We start from the raw sequence: 22,478 nt of genomic DNA, 5'->3' as shown, positions 1-22,478 counted from the left end.
AACCCTACTTACTATATCAGTCTTTTGTTAATCAAGTTTTACATAATAATTCTTCTATTGACTACCAAATCAAAAGGACTAATTTTATATCTAGACTTGATTTAGAAATTCGTCCAGCTCCTCCCACAAATCAGGTTCCATGTCCATCCACGTATCAGCATCATTTGCTTCTGCTTCTTCCTTAGACATATCACCATCGATTGTTTCTTTCTCCATTATTAATGCAGGTTCATCGATAATTTGATCAAGCTCTGTAAAGGAAGTACTTTCTTGATGGTTTATCAGCATTGTTTCATTTGTGTACGGTAATGCTTCATTGTTGTTGACCTCAAGCCTCATTGAGGTCTTTGATGAATTATGGTTGTTATGGTGAATTCTACGTACAACCCATTCATGGAACTGCAATATATATTAAAAAACAAAAGTTAATTAATTAAAACACAAGTAAAAGTAAAACAAATGGAAAAAATAACATTATGACGATGTTGCTAGTTATTTTTAGGTACGTACCTTGGAGGTGGTGGTAGTTAATATATATTCATGCATGATAAAATTTGTTTTAGTAGATTCCATGGAGTTTCCTTTGAAGTAAACCAATGTGTTCTTTTTTCCGATTTCCCTTTTAGATTCTCTACTTTTGATAGGCTGACTTGTTGTTGTTGCTCTCCAAAACCCGCCCGGGGTGCAACGGCTAGGCCGTGTTGCGTTTTCAGACATAGGGGTTCTTTTAGTGAAAAGAAACCAATTTCCGTTCTCTTCCGATGCCTTGTAACAATCTACAACATATAATTAATCGTAAAATCAGTAATGCATATATATATATCTAGTATTACATAAACATGAAATCAAGAAAGGTAAATTTAAACAAAGTGAAGTAAGGAGTAATTACCAGAGAGAAGATCGGCATGAATATCGTAGAGCCTAATTGTCTTGATGTTGGAACAAAGAGGTTTACCATTAAGTTCGCCTTCGAGCATCGAAAGCAATTCTTCGTCGGTGGGTTTGAACTTAAACCCAGGAATTAAATATAATGAATCCATTTGAGTGAAGAATTGATAGAAGAGAGAGTTTATGGGAAGGGATTGTATGAAAGAAAAGAGTAATGAAGGTAATGAGAGAGAACGAAGTATGAGAATGGTATGGTATGCAAGAAAAAGAGAGAGAGAGAGAGAGAATGGTCTGAAATTTGTTGGAATGAAAGAAGACTAAATATTCCACTTGAATTATGGCAATTGCCCTTATAATGATATCTGATCAACTCAAACCCCGGTTTAATTGGGATTAGTGGCGGTGTGAAATTCTGTTTATTAATGAGGGGTTGGGCCATTGGTCCAAAAAGGGGGCCAAAATGAAAATTTCACACAAAGTTGCCTAAAAATGAAAGGGAGGTCCAATGTGTCAGTTTGGGGGTCAAAATTACGTAAAGGACCCTTAGAAAATAAATTATTTACCGTTCATGCCATCGAAAATTACAAAATTGCCATCGAAAATTCTCGGGAAACGATTTTTTTTCTGAAAAATAATCTGACAACCCGTCCATCATAATGTGTATTGTTCAGAAAATTACGGAACAGCCACCGAAAAATTCCCGGGAAACGCAATTTTTTTCGGAAAATTTTTTTATTTACTGGAAATTTTTTTCTGTACTAGACATTTTTTACTGGGCGGGAATTTGAAATTTCGTACAAAAATTTGAAAATTTGGGCGGGAATTTGAAATTTCGTTTGAAAATTTCAAAACTTCGAAAAAAAAAAATTTGTGACCGGGAAATTATTTTATTTACTGGAAATTTTTTTCTGTACTAGACACTTTTGCTGGGGGGAATTTAAAATTTTCAAAAAAATTTCAAAATTTGCCCGGGAATTTAAATTTTCAAAAAGATTTGAAAATTTGGCCGGGAATTTGAAATTTCATTTGAAAATTTCAAAATTTCGAAAAAAAGATTTCGTTTGAAAATTGGAATTTTTTGTATACGGGAAATTATTTTATTTACCGGGAAGAGATGGTTTGCTGGGCGGGAATTTGAAATTTCGTTTGAAAATTTCAAATTTTCAAAAAATTTTGAAACTTTGAATTTTTCGTGTACTGGTAAATTATTTTATTTACCTGACATTTTTTTTTCAGGAAAACGTCAGCATGTCCCGTCCAAGGGCAAGAGGGGAATAAAAAAAAAAAACTGACATTTGGACCTGCAACTAATTTTTGGGCAAGAGTGGATTTTTTTTTGGTTTACCCCGAGATTTTGGACTGTTGACTCAAAAATCCTTTTTTGAGGGGTTTATTACAAGAATATGCTATTCTCTACTCTATTTTCTCTTACACTCTTAAGTCTTAACTTGGGACGTTAATCAAATATTGGAACATAAATTTTTATCGACAACCGTATTTCAAAAGAAAAAGAAATGTAATTTTAAGATGCTATAAATTTATCTCGGTTAAGTCCTATACAAAAATGGCCTCCATAATCGAGATAAATCTCTTGCCCCTCAACTTATCGAGGAATCATAACCACCATGGAGCACAACCATTACCTCTTTACCAACTCTTGACGAGAGCTAGATCGTTATGAAATACCACGCTAAGATAATGATACATATATTATCATTCAGAAAGTACTTTCTTGATAAACCATCAAGAAAGTACTTCCTTTACAGAGCTTGATAAAATGATCGATGAACCTGCATTAATACTGGACCCAGGTAACTTTAGGGTTGCCTACATACCAATGAGGGGTCGGACTAAACCGACTTCAACTGGATCAAGTGCAATGTAGTTCTCCTATATACATTAACTACTTCAAACCCTACTTACCATATCAGTCTTTTGTTAATCAAGTTTTACATAATAATTCTTCTATTGACTACCAAATCAAAAGGACTAATTTTATATCTAGACTTGATTTAGAAATTCGTCCAGCTCCTCCCACAAATCAGGATCCATGTCCATCCACGTATCAGCATCATTTGCTTCTGCTTCTTCTTTTTCCTTAGCTTCTTCCTTAGACATATCACCATCGATTGTTTCTTTCTCCATTATTAATGCAGGTTCATCGATAATTTGATCAAGCTCTGTAAAGGAAGTACTTTCTTGATGGTTTATCAGCATTGTTTCATTTGTGTACGGTAATGCTTCATTGTTGTTGACCTCAAGCCTCATTGAGGTCTTTGATGAATTATGGTTGTTATGGTGAATTCTACGTACAACCCATTCATCGAACTGCAATATATATTAAAAAACCAAAGTTAATCAATCAATAAGTTAATTAATTAAAACACAAGTAAAAGTAAAACAAATGGAAAAAATAAAAATATGGCGATGTTGCTAGTTATTTTTAGGTACGTACCTTGGAGGTGGTGGTAGTTAATATATATTCATGCATGATAAAATTTGTTTTAGTAGATTCCATGGAGTTTCCTATGAAGTAAACCAATGTGTTCTTTTTTCCGATTTCCCTTTTAGATTCTCTACTTTTGATAGGCTGACTTGTTGTTGTTGCTCTCCAAAACCCGCCCGGGGTGCAACGGCTAGGCCGGGTTGCGTTTTCAGACATAGGGGTTCTTTTAGTGAAAAGAAACCAATTTCCGTCCTCTTCGGATGCCTTGTAACAATCTACAACATATAATTAATCGTAAAATCAGTAATGCATATATATATATTTAATAGTATTATATATATACATGAAATCAAGAAAGGTAAATTTAAACAAAGTGAAGTAAGGAGTAATTACTAGAGAGAAGATCGGCATGAATATCGTAGAGCCTAATTGTCTTGATGTTGGAACAAAGAGGTTTACCATTAAGTTCGCCTTCGAGCATCGAAAGCAATTCTTCGTCTGTGGGTTTGAACTTAAACCCAGGAATTAAATATAATGAATCCATTTGACAAAATAAGTAGTGAAGAAGAATTGAAGTAAGATATTTGAGAGAGACAGAGAGAGAAGGAATTTATAGGAATTGTATGAAAGAGAGTGAGAAATGGACGATTTATAAAATCACTTAGAATTTGTTGTAAAATAATGGCAATTGCCTTCCTTTCTTATAGGATGAAAACCCGGGAAAATTGGGGGGATAATGGTCGGTTTGTTAATCTCTACTCCACAAGTCTCTTCTTAACTAGGTTGGGGGTACCGTATGCTTATGTGGTAAGTGAATACGACTCCTTCACAAGGAATAGCATTTCTCTTTAACATATATGCATGTGATTTTTGATATAATATTCGTATGCACCCAGCACCATTACAACAATCATCTGGATGCATGGTTTTAAGATGATGTGCTACAAGCGGTTAAATTATAGAGAATTATAGAGAATGACTCCATAAAAGTCGTTAAGGGTTCTTTGGTGGTAATGAGAGGTACTCGTTACGGAAACTTATACAAACATTTAGGGACAACAATTACAGGAGATGTACAGTAGGAATCGGTGAAAGGGATCCAACGGCTTGTACGAGGCTTTAGCATATGCGCCTTGGGCATATGTCGGAAAAGGATCTATCTTTGATGTGCGGGAAAGACTTGTTGAAAGACATGAAGAAGCTCAATAATTCTTTTTTTGTTGAACACATAATGGGTTACATCTAGATATATTGATCAGATTTCACTCATACTCACATTCTATATGATTAGACAGGGGTTCTTAATCTCTTTCCTAACCAATAAGAATTTGTTTTAAAAAATAATTATTTTAGGTGGGGTTGGCTTTCAACAAAAAAAAAGGTAGGGTTGGCGTATAATCTGAATACTCGATACCGAACCATTTGATAGAGTCTAGAACATGGGTTGAACTAGGTTTCACGTTGTCTTGGTTTGGAGTGGGGACCAGGTTCCTATAACCATATTTGGGACCCAAGTGTTGAATTCGTGAAACAAAAACTTGTGTCGCATAAGATTTAAATGCTTAATCATAAATTGGTAATGTTGGAAATTCATGAAAACTGTGTTAATGTGTCAAATCTTTCATCCTCACTATATAATTTTGTAGAAACCCCTCGAAGATGTTAGAAAAATATTTCTCAAGAAACCTTGATGAAGTACTTTAAATATGAGAAAGAATGCACAAATTTTATAAGAGTTTCTTCTTTTTAAGAGAACAAAAAAACTTCTATAAACTATTTTAATCTTCTAAATTTGAATTTTAAAATCATTTCCAAAGGAAATGGTAAGATATTGAAGAAAACTAATTAAAAATATATTATTATGGGGAATTTGGTTAGCTCCAAAATATGGAATTCAAAATAACTCAAGGAAGGAAGTAGTAACAGAAGATCGGCATAAATATCATAGAGAAGGAATTTATGGGAATTGTATGAAAGAGAGTGAGAAATGGACGATTTATAAAATCACTTAGAATTTGTTGTAAAATAATGGCAATTGCCTTCCTTTCTTATAGGATGAAACCCCGGGAAAATTGGGGGGATAATGGTCGGTTTGTTAATCTCTACTCTACAAGACTCTTCTTTACTTGGAGGGTACCGTGTAGGCGTGTATTGAGAAAATGAGAACTTGTTATTTCATTGAGTTTACACTTTATATACATGAATTTGTTAGAGTTAGTTAGTTTGTTATAGAAGTTAGTTAGGAGCTTATGATTCAGTGTGACAAACCACACTGAATATAATACAACACTTCTAACCCTTCTCTAACACCTTTCTAAAGTTAAACTCTAACAGACACCCAGCCCCAACGGCAATATTAATCTCATTCTCTCTCTCTATTTTATCTCTCTCTCTTTTATCTCTCTCTCTATTTCATCTCCTCTCTCTCTATCAATTTCTCCTCCATTAATTTTTTTTTTCAATGGATCCAAATGCCAATTTGCATAATTTAGGCTATATGGAAATGCTGAACTCCGATTTCAATTATGTCGATGAAGTTAATTTATCCAATGATGGGATCGAAGAAAGGGTCGAAGAAAGTCTTGATTGTAATGAAACGCCAATGTCGTCGGTTTCTAGTAAGCGTTATACTAATGATGATGATATTGTGCTCGTTCATGCTTATTTGCATATTGCCACCGATGCGATTATTGGTAATGATCAAAGAGCGGGTACTTTTTGGAGCAAAATTGCCGAACACTTCAACGAACGTACAAATCAAAATCGTGTACCAAAAGGTCTTAAATGTCGTTGGGGCGAAATTAACAAGCAATGCGCGAAGTTTTGTGGGTATTTGGCATTGTTGCAAAGGAACCCAAAAAGCGGAGAAAATGATAATGATCGAGTAATTACTCTTATTACATTTTGACAACATTATGATTTATTTTTGACACATATTTGATATTTTAAAATTTTATTTTTGTAGATAAAATCCGCAATGGCGATGTTTAAACAAAACGGCAACAAAGAATTTAAGTTCGAATATTGTTATAAAATTTTGAAAGACCATCCCAAATGGTCATTAAATTTATCTCAATCTTCGTCACACAAAAGAAAAAATTCTTTTGACCAAGATGAAGGATCTCCCTCAATAACCCAACAAAGACCACTTGGAAGAAAAGCAAGCAAGGAGGCTAGAGATAAATCCAAAGGTAGTGAAATTTCCGCGGTGCTTGAATTTTGGAAAGAGAAAATGGAGAATCAAGATAGTAGAGATAAACTTATCAATGAAAGTATGCTCCTTCAAGAGAAACAAATAGACTACAAACATAAAGAATTAGAGGTGGAAGCAAAAAAATTAGACGTGCAACTAGCTAGATAACAACAAGGTTAAACGGATGAAAATGGGGATAGACTTGGCGGGCAAAGATACTTCAAAAATGGATCCCGAACAACTTGCTATTCATAGGATATTGCTCTCAAATTGGAAAAAGGAAAATCTATGAATTTTAGTTGATTTGATTATGTGTGACTTTTAGTTGTTTTAATTATGTTTGAATTTTAATTGTTTTGATTATGTATGAATTTTAGTTGTTTTGATTATGTTTGAATTTTAGTTGTTTTGATTATGTATGAATTTTAGTTGTTTTTTATTAAACCCGGATTTATGTATTTTCTTTAAATAGCACTTCATTGATTGAAAACCAAATACATAATAACTTCCTACAAACACATAATCGAAATACATAATAACTCCCTACAAACACATAATCGAAATACATAATAACTCTCTACAAACACATAATCGAAATACATAATAACTCCCTACAAACACATAATCGAAATACATAATAACTCCCTACAAACACATAATCGAAATACATAAAAACAAGTAAAATAACGGAAATAGTTCCGTTTAGTCGTTCCGTTTAGGAGACCTTAAGTAACGAGGGCCAAACACATTGACGATCGTTGATACAAATTCTCGTAGTGAATCGATTGTAGTCGTCTTTCCAAGTCGAAGGTATTCGTCAATTGCATCTGCTGGTGTCGCATAAGCAAGCATTCTCAAAGCCGCAGTTATCTTTTGATGTGGCGATAAACCCATTCTGCCGAAGGCGTCTGGCTCTTGTGCAAAATAGTGATTATGAGCAACCAACGTATTTAGGATATGAAGAAATAAATCACGACTCATGCGATATCGATTTCGGAATGTAGCAGCATCATAAAGTGGATTCTCAACAAAATAGTCACGCATCAGTCGTTCATGACCCTCTTTTCTGTTACGATTTATCGTACGATGACCCGGAATAGGACCAACATGACGAGAACGTGGTCGTTGATCCCTTTCTTGTAACTCTTCTAGATACAATCCAAATAAAAATTCATCATCTTCCCTATCTTCTAACTCTTGTTGAATGATCAAATTTGCTAACTTATAACTATCATCCATTGAAGGGAGAGAGAAGATGGAAAGAATGTAGAAAGAAAATGTAGAGAATATAGAAACAAGATGTAGAAAACTTAATGGATAAGTGGTTGTATTTATAGGTGAACAAAAAGTAAAAAAATTCGAAATTCAAATTCCCCCAAAATTTTTGTAAAATTTGAAATTCAAATTCCCCCCTAAATTTTGGTAAAATTTGAAATTCAAATTTCCCCCAAAATTTTGGTAAAATTTGAAATTTCAAATATTAGAGCCAAAATTTAATGGGTGAAAATTAAAACACAAACCTCACACACTTACACCACATATGTACAAAATTTAGATTTGGGAGCCCAACATTGGAGTTGCTCTAAGCCCCGGGGCTCCCAAAATTGCCCCACATTGGGGTTGCCCTAACGAACTGTCAAGACACTTCAAGGTAGTTGAAGTTTATATATGATAATCTAACCTCAATTCTAGTCAACTGTGTGGACAACAGAAAACAAATTGTAATCACTAAACATTGCAGCTCATATTATATTATTATTCATTTAAATTTGCAAGTCACACGTATATTCCAATTTTCACAGGCTGAAATCAAGTACAAGAGAGATTTACCTACTTTTTCTTTTATTATATATATAGGCATATAGCTAAAGCATGCCTAGCATAACTTGCGAGACGATATAGAGACGCGGAATTAGCGTTACTTGCTATCATATGGAATGCCTGAATACCCCCATTAGAAAAAATGAAAGCCTCCTTCGTCCATCCCACGACCTTGTTTGCCAAGCAGTGGATCGATGATGCGTCTCCACCCATTGTAATCTATGGGAGACCCAGCATCTGGCAGAGTAAACCCGTTTACAATGAAAGAAGGTGTTCCAAGAACCCCTCGTGAACATCCATACTGCATGACAAAAATCATAAAACAGATAATGTAATGACAGATGACCGAATGGTTTAAGTCCAATTAAAAAAGCATATAAAAACTGACCCCGTAAATATAAAGTTACTAACCTTAAATGAAACCCTTGTAGTGAGATCGGTTTTCCTATCCTTGAAACCAGATTCCAGGGCAGATAATGCAGAGTTACCAACTGCTTCTTTTAACAACTTCACAACAAGGTCAACAACGGAAGCTCTAGATAGATTATGGGTTGGTTGATTGTAAAATTTCTCCTATTCCAGAAAATCCGAATTCACCAAGCTTAGTCAATAAGTAAAGGCAAAATCGCAAGAAGACCAATTGGTACATTTGCTAATATGTAACAATGATAGTTTTTTTTACCACATTAATGATGTAAATTCAGCGTTACATCAACGCGAATAGCCGAATAATGGAAGTGTTAAGACAATGGACGAAATTCATGTCACTGTTTCCAGAATTAATTACGGAGGCAAAGATCTAGGATGAATACTATATACGCTACCAGACATGGTCCAGAATGGCTTTCTCTGCCGAGTACATAGTTGCAATTGCCCATGAAACTGGTTATACTGCTAGAATATCTATTGTTTGCATCTCTTAAGACCCGAAACCCCAATCTCAGAAAATTTGCCTTCTATGCAATTTTGGTTATTCTCTCATAATTTCTTCAGTCATCCTAAAAAAGGATTTGCTCGTATTTCTCAAGAATGAGATATAAAAGGAAAATTAGAAGATGGATTTCTCAGCGACCAACTAATGTGCCACACAACTGCACAAGCCAAGGCAAACCCAATAGAGCCTCGTAAATCAGCAGACATACCTATATATAATATTGTAATCTATGTAAAATGGGCACCCACTCCAAGTATCTTTTTGCTGTCTCGAAAGTTTCATTCACTTTCGTGGGTATGATATGGAGACTCTGTATGCACTTCTTGTGTGGTCTATAACAAGATTGTGTTACAACCATAAGAACCATTCCTATGTAATGGTAGTATGCTCTGTGCGGCCTTTTTATTGTGTACAACCCTAAGAACCTTTCCTATGTAATGTCAAATAGGTCTCCAGAAACTAAGAGATTACGAGTAAAACCCAACGTACATTCAAACCTGATAAATAAGACAGGAAAATTCCTATGTCCATCCATGGTAGTATGCTTTGTGCGGCCTTTTTATTGGTAACCGGCCTTAATACCCGTATAGGTATTCTTGTCACACCGTTTTAATATTATCTACTATAACTCCAAAATCAATATTATTTGTTCTTTTTAGTATTTCAACTACAAGGTAGGTTCCAATCAATTTAGTCTTAACTGTTTTCAAGGTTGACCCCTCGTCGTGAAGATGAATCTTAATAAAGAAATAGTCAATTTCTGCAAATTATCATAAGCTCTCAATACCAAGTTAACTTAAATTCCACATTTTACAAGCTTAAAAATCCCAAAATGACCTACTTTATTTGTAGTGAGGACCATACCACCCAGACCAACATTTGCAAGAAATCCTAAGCAATTGAATATAAATGTTGCTAATCACATATATCTATATATATATATATATATATATATATATATATAATCTCCTTAGCTTCAACAAAGCACATCAAATTTTAAGCATTCAATGAAAAGGAATACAAGAAAATGAATATTAACTTAGACAACGTAGAAATGGAGAAACTACAAACCTGGTGCTTGAAGAACAGCTCCAATGTGTTGTATGTAGCGGAACTGTTTAATCTATTTACAACATGAAGAGCTCGACAAGCAAGATACGAATTATCATGGTATCTGCATTCACATATATATACAAAATGAAGTTAGTAAGTGTCTAATGCTCTGGAACTAGTAAATAATGCATTATTCTCTTTCAAAAAACTTCTCATATAGTTATTGAAGGAACTTCATTAGCAATAAAAATGAGATAATCTCTTCTTTTACCCAAGGAAAGTTAAACTAGAAAGACAAAATCCTTGAATGAACTATAGCTTATATACCCGATACCCGTTTATCGTTCCCTTATATGCAAAATTATGAAGTAAATCACCAAAATATTGACTTTTACGATGCCAAAGTATCGAATATCCTAAGTTTCTATAAATGGTGCCTGCAAGATGTAATTCCTACTTCAAATGCAAGTGGTCTCATGGACATCACAATCATAAACAATCAAAGTATAACAATTCTGAAATTGGGCAAAATCTCAGTAAGAGTATCAAGGTCATTTCATTAGTAGTATATTACAAGAATTGGGTTCCCAAAATAGTAACAAGATTGATTGATTCAACCTATAAACATGTGAATAAACATAACAAGCATAAAAAGTTTGAGAATTTTGGGAAGTTAATTCAGACTTGAGACGATTGAAATGAATTGAGCTAAAAAAAAAAAAAGAAATGAAAGAAGAAATAGGGGTTTTTAGAATTACATACGGTAAGGGAAAGGGATGAACGATGAGAGAAACGTGAGATGAGTAGTATTGAAGTGCTTGTTTAAGAGGAGGCCATGCGTCTCTACTGTCAGGGCAGATTGGGTCGAAGAAAGCTTCGATCTTGATGGATGATGATTCACTTTCTTTACCATTTTTATAAACGAAACCATCGAATTTGGCCGGCGGAGTAAAACCGGAGATGAGACTCGGTACGGAGAAGAAGAAGAAGATGCATATTAATAATATGAAGAGAAAAGCTGATGATTTCATTATTATCAGTAGAAACTCAAACTGAATCGTTTCTTCTTCTTCTTCTTTCTCTCTCTAGTCTCTGTCACTCTCTTATAAGCATCGATGAGGCCAGTTGTTTAAACGGCTATTGAAACTTAATAAGTCCCGCTTGATACCCGATGGGTTTCAATCCGACGGTGTATTAGTTTTTTCCGTATGTGAGTGAGGCTATGATATACCAACACAATGACGATTGTTTCGTGGAGCCTCTCGGGCTTCACCCGGGAATTATATGAATATTTTGTTAATATATTGTTTGATTTACTAGAGAATCGTATATTTTATAGATCTAAAAAAAGAAAATGTAGTATATTGGTAGTTATATCAGTAACAAATGACTTGGCTTGTTAGGATTATGATGATATGATATGATGCACTGTAGGACCCTTGTAATAATAGTGACATCTTTTTATTTTTTTGTTGAAAATAGTAATAGCTGGATATAGTTTAAGCAAAAGTTAAACACACTCTTGCAAATGCTAAATTCGTGATCTTGTTTCTACAATAAGTGAGAAAATATATTACTTTCTAAATTAAATCGACCAAAATTACATTTTATATTCTAATTGACCATCGGTTTGACCTGTACAATTTGTTTAGGCTAGTTTTTTTGGAAAAATCAAAATAGTTTCTGGGGTGTGAAGGAAAATTTTGTCAAAAACTAGTCAACTTTAGTTGACCAGTATATTTTCTAATAGTTGGGGGAAAACAAATTGGTTGACCATTTCTTCTCCATTTCAACAAGGGTCGTCGGAATCCACCCACCACCATCATCACCAAAATCCGGGAACCACCATCATTTGCATCTCTCTCTCTCTCTCTTTATCGCTCTCACTCGCTCTCCCACTATATCTCGTTCTCTCTCTCATTGTATCTCGACTTCTCCGATCACCAAACCCTAATAATCGGTCACACTCTCATTCTCCCTGAACTCTCTCTCTCTCGCAATTTTCGTGGGCCGACCGACCCAAAAAAACTCGTGGGTCTGTCGACCACGAACCATTTCGTGGCTCGACTGTCCACGAAAAGTTTGTGGTCGGTCGACCACAAAACCCTCGAGGAGGGTTAGGCGAAACCCTCCTCGAGGTCTTGTTCCGGCGAAGGAAAAGTTTTCCTTCGTCGAAACTATGTATGAGAGAGAGAGAATGAGAAAGTGAGGAGAGAAGGAAAAAACGAAAAGAGAAAATGGTGGTGGCCCTATCCTCATCCTTTTATGTCTCGTGTTTTCTTGCTCACGTTGTTTATGCATTTTAGTTCTCGTGCAAAAGCCAAATGTACTGATGGTGTGTTTGGTTGCAGGATTCCTAAGTAGGATTCCAATCAAAAGTGGGATTTGGTAGGAATCATGAATACTTGGTCTGTTTGCATACCAAGAATCATAGGACTCTTGAATCCTAAGGATTCCTAATTCCAAAATTTGTATTGGACCAAAATCCCACCCTACCCCTTAAGATTTGCTAGGATTTTGGATTAATAAATCTAAATTTTAAACTTAAAATCAACGAAAAAATATTCCTCTACAAAATAATTATTTTAAATTTCAAAAATATTTTTGTTTTTCAAAAATTATATATTTTTTTTAAAAAATCATTTTTTTTCCGAAAATTAGTTTTTCCCTCAAAAATTATTTTTTTTTTTCAAAAAATCATTTTTTTTTCCCAAAATCTGATTTTTTTTTTGACAACCATTTTTTCCTCCGAAAATCGATTCTTCCCCAAATAAGTTTTTTTTCGAATATCTATTTTTTTTCCAGAAAACAAATTTTCCCTTAAAAACTATTTTTCTTCCAAATCCATTTTTTTTACCGAAAATTTGTTTTTTTCTCGAAAAATATTTTTCCGAACACTGAAATTTTATAAAAACTTTTTTGCTTTGATAGAGACCGTGTTCTTCCCAAAAGAAAAAATGGTGCTCGAAAAAAAGGTTTCCGGAAAAAAAAAATCGTGAAAAAAATACTTAAATGATAATAAATCATAGAATTCTTATTAGTTGTCAAACAAACCAAAAAATATTATTTGGATTCATGAATCCGTGGAATCATGAATCCCAAGACTCATGAATCTGCGGATTCATGATTCCGTCATGCAAACACACCATGAGTGAAGCTTCCAAATTTTAAATAGCCAATATATGATTTTTTTTTTTTTATGAAAGAAGCCAATATATGATTTTAAAAATTAGATTTTCATGTGAAAACATTTTCTCTTCTGGTGGAAAATATTTCTTTCGGGTAGAAAATAGTGGATTCCTTTCCAAACATTTATCCCTACTTAACAAACGGACCTTAGTCGAGAGGTAAAGTTTTACAAAAACAAAAATCCCCATTACGCTCACTCACCCCACAGTACAGAATCGACAACCCTAATCCTTTTTTTTTATTTGGAAGCAGGCTAGCAGCAGAAGAAGAACATCCGATTTCGTTCCAAAGGGTTAGATTCGGTTCTTGAAGCACTCTCAACTTCTCTACGTCTTTAGGTATATACTCTATTACTTCACATCCTCTTCAAGTTCACTAATCTATCAATAATTAGGTTTTTTTTTTGGAGCAGATTCTTCTGTTTTTACGTGCATAGTTTGTTGTTCTTACACTTTTCTCAGAATCTATTTTCTTAGTTGGGTTATTTTCAGAATTGGTTGATTGTTGGGTGAAGAATGAAGAAGATTAATACTTGAATTTGATTATTTGACTTGACCTAAATTAAACTGCAAATAAGATCTATTTATAGACCAATACTTTAACCCACTAACTATGACATGATAACCTAACTACTCCGAAAATGAATGTTTGACGATTTTCGATTCTAAAAAACAAGAAGGGAAGCGCGAACCAGTACTTCCAGGACATAATTCTTTCTCCATTACAAAATTTGGTTATCTGCCCTCATGTTTATGTTATCTGCCCTCATGTTTATGTTTATCTTTCGAAAAAACACGTTAATCGCTTTCTTATGCTTTTTGAGCAAGTTGCTTTTAGTTTCATTGTGCATTAGAAATTGTATATTCTGTATACTGAAGCTGGTGTATGTCTTATCCTTGTCTTTCTATACTTTGCTGTTATGTATTGAGCACTATTTTCCTTTCAACGTCTTGCAGATTCTAACAAGTTTATACAATGTCGTGGTGCACTATTGAATCTGATCCTGGTAAGCTTTATGATATATTTGATTGCACCTCATGTCTCATATGATGGATATTGGAAACATGTTAGTACATGTTCACGTGTTAAAGTTTTTTTTTTTAAAGAAACATATCGTCTTGGAGTAAGAGTTACTATATGGAGTTATTTAGTGTAATATCCTAAATACATGTGGAGCTTGCGTTGAGGCGTTATAGATAAAATGTTTTTGCTTGAATCCTCATTTATCTATAGTATCAATACGTTCATAACAATGTTTCAAACCATATTTTACGCCTCAAGGCGGGTTTCTCTGACAAGGCAAGGCGGCACATACACTTCGTTGCATAAAAGGCGTAAATTATTTTTTTGTAAGGAAATTTGACAATGTATAAACATAATATTCTTTTTTCTACTTTACTACTATAATATAACATTGTAAGTGTTCACTAAACAAAACTATTGATGTTATTATGTTGTCTAACAACTAAAAAAGTAACAGCTGAGTTCAGAAGCGCACATTTTATTCTTGGGTTCAGATACGTATACCTCGAAGCACAACGTGACCACCTCGCCTTGAGGCGCGCCTTGAATTTTTTTAAAATATTGTGTACCTAATTTTTTTGATAAGAAAGTCTAGAATACATGTTTATCCTGGAAAATTGTTGATTTGTAAGCATGCAATTGAGTAATCAATATATGTCGTGACCGCTCGTCAGCAGTTCCATAAGGTTGCTATATGCTAATATAGTGCGCTTCTTACTGTTACTTGTCTTTTTTGTATGTATAACATGCGTTTTAAGGTTTACTGTATGGGCATTGTGTAGTTTGTCTCCCATTCTCCTATATCTCAGTGTAATAGGAGCTATACTGCTATTATTTTCTTGTTTTTCCTCCTCTCTTATTAACCCTAACTTATGATTTAGGTGTATTTACTGAATTGATACAGCAGATGCAAGTAAAAGGAGTGCAGGTAATCTTCCTATTAATCTTTTTGACATGCTTACATGAGGGTGTTAAGCATGACGGTTCATGTTCATTTGTCTCTATCATATAAGTGTTTGATTAGAAGTTGTAAGGAAGCAAACCATATATTGTTGTCTTCAAGGGAATTTTATTGGATAAACCAGGCCTCTTAGTACCTAACGTGCCACCGCGCAAGGTGAAATTTAAAATCTTACCTAAAATGTGCAAGCTGATTGAGTATTGACCAGAAGTCCAGAACAGTCTCCTTGCCAATGGAATAACCTCTAGTTTTAAAATCTCATTTTGATCATTTCTACTGGCTGTTTCTATTAGCCTGTTATGTTAATTGTGTAGAAAGTTGAAGGTAATTAGACGGAGGCAGGGAAGAGTGACCAAGTTTGGCAGATCTCCACTCCCTCCCTCTGTATGACTTTCTTTTGGAGCAAAAATATTGAAAATTACTGTTTTCCTTTTGGGTCACTGGCATTTTGTTATTCTTTTGAGATGCTCACTCGTGCTTTTCGAGAAGTTCAACATGTTCTTACGTAATATCGAACATTTCAGTATCCTCGTTAGACGATCATTCTTGTTTCTCATGGAGTTCATTATAGTTTTGCATTCTAGCAAGTATTTAAGATGTTACAAAAAGGCGCGCGAGGTTTATCTCAAGGCCAAATGCACGTGTACCACATCTGAATTACGCCTCTCTTTGCAGTGGAGGGGCATGCCCACCTGCAGTAATGAGTCTGTCTCATACATGCGCCTCTTTATGGATGATGATTGATTAGTATCTATTCTGTTCCTCTATTTTTATGGCCTCTTGAGAATACCATTCCCGAGAATTATCTTGACTTTTGTGCTCGCAGGTGGAGGAATTGTATTCCCTGGACACAGATTCCCTTAACAATCTTCGGTCAGTTATCTATGTCAAGCTTTGTTAATCACACTATCTTAAACAAGTTTCTGTTTCTCACCCTGGTTTACTTGTATCTATATACTTATAGGCCCGTATATGGCTTGATATTCCTTTTCAAGTGGCGACCTGGAGAGAAAGATGATCGCCTTGTAGTTAGAGATCCAAACCCAAACTTATTTTTTGCTAGCCAGGTATTAACTAAGAAGCAGTTTGACTCATCTTTCGAAGCATCTATACTTGAATCCTTCTGGTTTGACTCTGTCGCTATCATTTCAGGTCATTAACAATGCATGTGCAACCCAAGCTATCCTCTCCATTCTTATGAACTGTCCCAATGTCGACATTGGTCCAGAACTATCGATGCTAAAAGAATTCACGAAAAACTTCCCTCCCGAACTGAAGGGCTTAGCTATCAACAACAGTGAAGCCATAAGGACAGCTCACAACAGTTTTGCAAGGCCCACGCCTTTTGTGCCCGACGAGCAGAAGGTGGCAGGAAAAGATGATGATGTCTACCACTTCATAAGCTATTTGCCTGTTGACGGGGTATTATATGAGCTTGACGGGCTGAAGGAGGGCCCGATTAGTCTAGGACAATGCCCTGGTGGTCAAGGCGATATGGATTGGCTTCAAATGGTTCAACCAGTGATCCAGGAACGAATCGAAAGGTATTCTGGAAGTGAAATTAGATTCAACTTAATGGCAATTATAAAAAACAGGAAGGAGATGTATACTACGGAACTCAAAGATCTTCAGAGGAGGAGGGAACGGGTTCTGCAGCAACTATCTGCTGCTCAGACGGATAGGCAAGGAAATGCTGGTAGTATCGAGTCACTGAACAAATTGCTTTCGGAAATAAACGCGGGGATCGAAAGTGCTACTGAGAAGATATTAATGGAGGAAGATAAATTCAAGAAATGGAAAACAGAGAATATGAGGAGAAAGCATAACTATATTCCTTTTTTGTTCAACTTTCTGAAGATTCTTGCTGAGAAAAAGCAATTAAAGCCTCTGATTGAAAAAGCAAAGCAGAAGGCATCTACTCCTAGGTCTTGAGTGCAGTTAAAATTTTCATTGTTTTTTTTTGAAGGTTCTTGGGAAGAAACATAAATTAGTGATGCAGGAAGCTCTCTCTCTCTCTCTCTCTCTCCATATATATATATATATATATTATGTGCTCTATTAGCTCTTGTAACAGAGATTATTGTCCCAAATTGCTTTTGTTTATGTTTAATTACCTAATGGATATCCATTTAATCTTATTAGAGATCAGAGATCTCCATTCTAGTGATGTATGAGACTTGAGGCTTTTTTGAGTTTTACCTGCCTCTATGCAGTAATTATTGAGGCATATACCTTATCTCAATAAGAAAAGATCATACTATAATGAGCTTGAGAAAGATAACTTGATTTTGTAAAAAAGAATGAGATTATTTTGATGTTTTCATCTTTGGTAACCATCCGAATTTTAAAAATATCGATATTGTTTTCTTCAACTTAGGAGTTTTGTCTCTATAGTCTAGGTTTCAAATGCTCTCGTGAGAGGAGTAGACCATTCCTAAATTCTGCAAGTCCACCCAAAAGACATGGACATTTGCTAAACTCAAGACCGCATCTATGCCCATGAATATAAAATTAATATTGTTCTCGTGCTTGTTTGACCCACATGAATATAAAATTAATATTGTTCTTGTCAATCAGCTGCTCATGGAAATTGTTTATAGATCTAGAATACTAGATCCTTTGACCTTCAAAATTGGTTGTCCAATGTAGCAGTCAATAGTTGAGCTTATTGTCGGAGTGGTTGGAGTGTTGGGTTTTTATTTTTCCTAAGACGTGCATGGATGGAGAACATATAAAATTGACACTCCACCTTCACCTTGATTGAGTCAATACTTTGACTATGGAGAATAGTTTTTCACTTTTTTCTCACTGTTACGTTAATTAAAGACTGATTGGTTTGTCCGACTAATATCTTGGCTGAATTCAAGCTGAAGTATATAGCAGGACAAGATTTAAAGAGATGTACTTTCTCTCTCTATTTCAATCATGTCAGACCATATATCTCGACTGAAATTCAACATGGCAGAATTTCATTTTTTTTGTTGAATCAATAGCAGAATTTCATTGATCCATATATCATGATATATAGGTAGTTTGAAGTATATTTTGTTACACCTTAAGAATAGGGTCATAACACTAATTATACAACTATACAATTGTAATCCTATCCTTCACCTTTGTATTTGGCCTAAAACTTTCATTCTCTATTATGATCATAAAGGTTAGCATTTTTAAATTGAAGTGGTTGAGAGGGAACAACTAATTAGATAGTGACTCATCAATATGGAAGAAGTTTGTCCAAGTACATATCATAGAGTCTGAAAAAAAAAGAGTATATAGTATCATAGATAGTGACAACAAAAACCTAAAAAATCTACAACCCAATTGTCTTACTCAATGTGGTAACACCTCCCTATAGTAAGCACGAGACAATTTACATAATATACCTAAATCAGATGTTATCAAATATGATACCATGCTAATTGGCGATGTTAAAATGCATTTAGGTGTATCTAGAAATTTTGATGAAAAGTCGAACTTACCAAGTGTTCAAGCTTTTCGATTATGATGTGGGTATTCAGAGTCTTATTTTGTTATTGTCGGAACTTGGGTATCACATACGTAATAAAACGACCCACGTAATTGGTGTATGTCTCAATATCTTAAACAACAAATTTTCATACTAATTATTTTGGTTAATCTATTCAAAATATTAGATTATACAAATCCTATCCTTTAACTAACATTTTGGACTATCTAAATAGGTTGGTCCGACTTCATCAAAAAAAAAAAATAGGTTGGTCCTACATGCAGGCCTAGCTAGCATGGGTCTGTGACAAATATATGGTTGAGGCCTTGAGGGGTGGGTTTGTCTAATCCGTACAAATTTACCTTAATTTATTCCATTTTATATATTTTTCATTTTTAAAATAATTTGTAAGAGATTGAGAGATAGTGTAGACTGTATTCACCTTGGTTAGTCCATAATTTTATATGGCCAGCCCTTTGGAGGAAGCAAAATAATTTTCGGGGTGTAAAGATTTGGTCAATTTTGTTTGACAATTTTATTTAGGGGGAAAGCAAAATAGCTTCTCCACCCCAGCTCTCTCTCTCTCTCCACCTCATCTTCTCTCTCCCCACCACTCTCTCTCTCTTCTCCGGCCGCCGACCATTAAAAAAAAAATATCACTCTCTCTAAAAAACTTTTTTTTTTTCTCCTCTCTCTCTAAAACAAATCTAGAGAGAGAGAAAGAAGAAAGAAAAAAATCGTGTTTCAGAGAGAGAGAATGAGGTGAGGTGGAGTGTTTTTTTTATTTCCCTTTAAAATTTATTTCCCCGAAAAATTTCTAAAATTTTACGTATTCTCTTTAAAATTTCACACCCCGAAAATTATTTAACTTTCCCCAAAGCGCTGACCTATTATATATCTTTCAAGTTTTTATAATAATGATATGGCTAGAGGCTTATTTTGTGTGAAAACATATAGTTGAAATATAGCGAGTCAATTTGGAAAAGCATACAGGCTCATCCAAAATATTGGGTAAGAGAGGATAATCTAGCTTACAACTGCCCGTAAATACATAGTTTGTAGTGCCCATTAACACTTATAGTCCCAAAAGTTTAAATCAACTCTGACTAGTCTAAAATCATTTGGGAGTAAATTTTCACTAGTTAGATATGTGGCTATATGTATTTGTAAATTATATTTTAAAGACTTTTTCGGCATACAATTATTTTATTTTATTTTTTTTTGTTGAAAACCGGCATACAATTATTGTTCATCGATATTTTAATATTAGGTTTTCTACCTTTAACAAGAGTCAGCTCTGCCCCGCCCCAGCTCCACCATTGTTTTTTTTGAATAAAGCTTTCAAATAGATATAACATCCAAAGTAAGTTACAAATTCCAGTTGATGAGAATAAGATAACTAATCTAGGATGATAAAATGAACTGAAAGGACCAGATAACTAAATAAGCTCTAGTCAGGGGTTAAAGCATGATTTCGCCAAGTTATGAGCCTCCATGTTTGAGATTCTGGGACAGAATTGTAAATCGATATCCACCGTTGAAATGTCTCCACGAATCTTCTCTATTTCACTGGATAGGCGCCACGGAGGTTGACAATTAGGGTGTGAGAGCAACTCCACCATCAACTTGCTATCCCCTTCTATTATATAAGCCTGGATCTCCAACTCTTGACCTAGCCGAAACCCTAGCTCGAATGCCTTCATTTCGCTGTGAAGCGGCGAAACCGATGGAAACCTGATCTTCTTTGTCCCCAAAATCTCTCCCAAATGATTTCGAGCTATAGCTCCAGCAGCTCCTTGTGGTGGATTGAAAGCACCATCAACATTTATTTTGATTTTGGAAGAAGGAGGAGGCAACCATTGTGTTTCCTGTTCATCAATCAGATCCGAAGAGATATTAGTCAAAGGGGTTAGTATTTGTACCTCTTTCTTGGCTAACCACCAGCAACGAATCGGATCTGGCATTGTAGATCGGAATATCCATGCATTCCTCTCCTTCCACCAACACCATAAAAGATAAGTAAATATTCTCCATTCTGCTTCACCGTTCTTACCATTCATTAGTAGATCTCTCATATTCTGAATGGGATCCTGGCTCAAGCTTATTAGACTATTATTATTATTAATATGAATTAATTCTCTAAACTTAGGACAGGACCCAAAAAGGTGATCGATTGTCTCGATATCACTTGTATCACATAACTTACAACTTGGTTGGACTGTGGGAATATATTTAGCTAAATTATCGAATGTTGCCAGTCCATCATGAAGAATTTTCCATATAAATAGTTGAACCTTAGGGTTAATAGAGGTATACTTCCACATTTTTTTCCAAGGAAAATCGTGTACCCTTTGGTTTAAGATAGGTCTAACCCTGATCTCCTGGTAATAAGATTTGGAAGAAAACGAACCTGTTTCAGAAGGTTTCCAAATAAGTTTATCAGACTCAGTTGAGGGGTTGATAATAATCGAATTAATGGCTTCTACTGTTCCTTGATCAAAATACTTGCTTATTATCTCTTGATCCCAACTTTTGTTATCTTGCTTCATGAGATCTGCTACAAACTTAATGTTAGAAGGAATAGGTTCAATAATAGTAGGTCTACAATTTTGTTGGTCCTCTAACCAAGGATCTGTTAAGATCTGAATATTTTTGCCATCACCCACCTTCCAAAATATTAGATTCAAATGTATTCCTGCTTTTGAGAATAGCTCTCCAAAATGGAGTAGCAGAGGAAGGGGAGTTAATACTCCAAAAATTACCTGACTTTATATATTTTGAATTCAATAGTTTGACCCAAATAGAGTTAGGTTGAGTTAAATACCTCCAGGTCATCTTACCAATGAGAGAGCTGTTGACCTCTGCTAATGCCCTTATACCTAGTCCACCATGTTTTTTAGATGAACAGATGATATCCCAGTTGATGAAATGTATTTTTTTCTCTGAAGTAGAATGGCCCCACCAGAAACATCTCTCTGCTTTTTCCAATTGCTTAATCACTTGCTTGGGTATTTGTTGATAACTGAATGAGTAAGTGCAATAGGCACCTAGAACAGATTGAATTAGCACTGTCCTTCCAGCTTGAGAAGTTAATTTGTTTTTCCAACCTGCTAAAGTTTTATGAAATTTATCTGTTAACCAGGAAAAACTATCAATTCTGTTCCCTGGTTTAAGGAGAAAGGAGCCTAGATATTTTGCTTGACTATTCATTCTTGGAGCTTGAAGGGTATCTGAAAACCGGGCTTGGATGTCTAAAGGCACTCTCTTACCAAAAAATATGGAGGATTTATCGAAATTAACCAGTTGACCAGAAAAGTTAGAGTAAGCTTCAATGATATTAATGATGGCTGTAAGATTTATAATGGTGGCCGACCCGAAGAGGATGAGATCATCCGCAAAGAGAAGGTGAGAGATACTAGGACTAGATGGATTTATTTTATAACCATTGTACAAACCTTTTGATTCATAATGATTAATGAGGAGCGAGAGAGATTGAGAGAT

General features: G+C 34.8%; 5 protein-coding genes across 5 annotated transcripts; 1 reads left to right on the top strand and 4 right to left on the bottom strand.

The window, feature by feature from the left end:
• Positions 1-90: 90 nt before the first annotated feature.
• On the bottom strand, positions 91-1,040 carry LOC147569953 (putative NAC domain-containing protein 94). The gene is made up of 3 exons (XM_086663629.1): positions 890-1,040; positions 511-776; positions 91-399 (listed from the first exon to the last, which is right to left on the bottom strand). Exons 1-3 carry the CDS (start codon positions 1,038-1,040, stop codon positions 91-93), a joined length of 726 nt encoding a protein of 241 aa, XP_086519755.1.
• Positions 1,041-7,229: 6,189 nt separating this feature from the next.
• On the bottom strand, positions 7,230-7,766 carry LOC147569952 (uncharacterized). The gene has a single exon (XM_086663623.1). The coding sequence runs from the start codon at positions 7,764-7,766 to the stop codon at positions 7,230-7,232; it is 537 nt and encodes a 178-aa protein (XP_086519749.1).
• Positions 7,767-8,249: 483 nt separating this feature from the next.
• On the bottom strand, positions 8,250-11,610 carry LOC147569951 (uncharacterized). The gene is made up of 4 exons (XM_086656503.1): positions 11,098-11,610; positions 10,354-10,456; positions 8,760-8,921; positions 8,250-8,649 (listed from the first exon to the last, which is right to left on the bottom strand). Exons 1-4 carry the CDS (start codon positions 11,364-11,366, stop codon positions 8,482-8,484), a joined length of 702 nt encoding a protein of 233 aa, XP_086512629.1. The 5' UTR covers positions 11,367-11,610; the 3' UTR covers positions 8,250-8,481.
• Positions 11,611-13,615: 2,005 nt separating this feature from the next.
• UCH2 (Peptidase C12, ubiquitin carboxyl-terminal hydrolase 1) lies at positions 13,616-17,675 on the top strand. The gene is made up of 6 exons (XM_086656502.1): positions 13,616-13,862; positions 14,481-14,530; positions 15,429-15,475; positions 16,335-16,381; positions 16,473-16,575; positions 16,661-17,675. The coding sequence occupies exons 2-6, from the start codon at positions 14,500-14,502 to the stop codon at positions 17,438-17,440; spliced, it is 1,008 nt and encodes a 335-aa protein (XP_086512628.1). The 5' UTR covers positions 13,616-13,862; positions 14,481-14,499; the 3' UTR covers positions 17,441-17,675.
• Positions 17,676-20,431: 2,756 nt separating this feature from the next.
• Positions 20,432-21,037, bottom strand: LOC147569949 (uncharacterized). The gene has a single exon (XM_086663612.1). It carries the CDS (start codon positions 21,035-21,037, stop codon positions 20,432-20,434), a length of 606 nt encoding a protein of 201 aa, XP_086519738.1.
• Positions 21,038-22,478: the final 1,441 nt, after the last annotated feature.

Source organism: Eschscholzia californica, unplaced genomic scaffold (genome assembly GCF_041429995.1).
Source record: "Eschscholzia californica isolate CP2 unplaced genomic scaffold, dmEscCali1.0.p SCAF_1, whole genome shotgun sequence".
Taxonomy (NCBI): domain Eukaryota; kingdom Viridiplantae; phylum Streptophyta; class Magnoliopsida; order Ranunculales; family Papaveraceae; genus Eschscholzia; species Eschscholzia californica.
The sequence above is the reverse complement of the archived record's forward strand: the minus strand, read 5'-3'. Positions and strand labels throughout refer to the sequence as shown.

Excerpts from the sequence above, each read along its gene's own strand:
- LOC147569953 (XM_086663629.1), bottom strand. The coding sequence starts at position 1,040 with ATGGATTCATTATATTTAATTCCTGGGTTTAAGTTCAAACCCACCGAC. Across the intron at positions 777-889 it reads TCATGCCGATCTTCTCTCTG|ATTGTTACAAGGCATCGGAA; the intron begins GTAATTACTCCT and ends TATATGTTGTAG. Across the intron at positions 400-510 it reads TAACTACCACCACCTCCAAG|TTCCATGAATGGGTTGTACG; the intron begins GTACGTACCTAA and ends TATATATTGCAG.
- LOC147569952 (XM_086663623.1), bottom strand. The coding sequence starts at position 7,766 with ATGGATGATAGTTATAAGTTAGCAAATTTGATCATTCAACAAGAGTTA.
- LOC147569951 (XM_086656503.1), bottom strand. The coding sequence starts at position 11,366 with ATGAAATCATCAGCTTTTCTCTTCATATTATTAATATGCATCTTCTTC. Across the intron at positions 8,922-10,353 it reads AGCTGTTCTTCAAGCACCAG|GAGAAATTTTACAATCAACC; the intron begins GTTTGTAGTTTC and ends TTTCTGGAATAG. Across the intron at positions 8,650-8,759 it reads CTACAAGGGTTTCATTTAAG|TATGGATGTTCACGAGGGGT; the intron begins GTTAGTAACTTT and ends TTTGTCATGCAG.
- UCH2 (XM_086656502.1), top strand. The coding sequence starts at position 14,500 with ATGTCGTGGTGCACTATTGAATCTGATCCTG. Across the intron at positions 14,531-15,428 it reads CACTATTGAATCTGATCCTG|GTGTATTTACTGAATTGATA; the intron begins GTAAGCTTTATG and ends CTTATGATTTAG. Across the intron at positions 16,382-16,472 it reads GATTCCCTTAACAATCTTCG|GCCCGTATATGGCTTGATAT; the intron begins GTCAGTTATCTA and ends ATATACTTATAG.
- LOC147569949 (XM_086663612.1), bottom strand. The coding sequence starts at position 21,037 with ATGAATGGTAAGAACGGTGAAGCAGAATGGAGAATATTTACTTATCTT.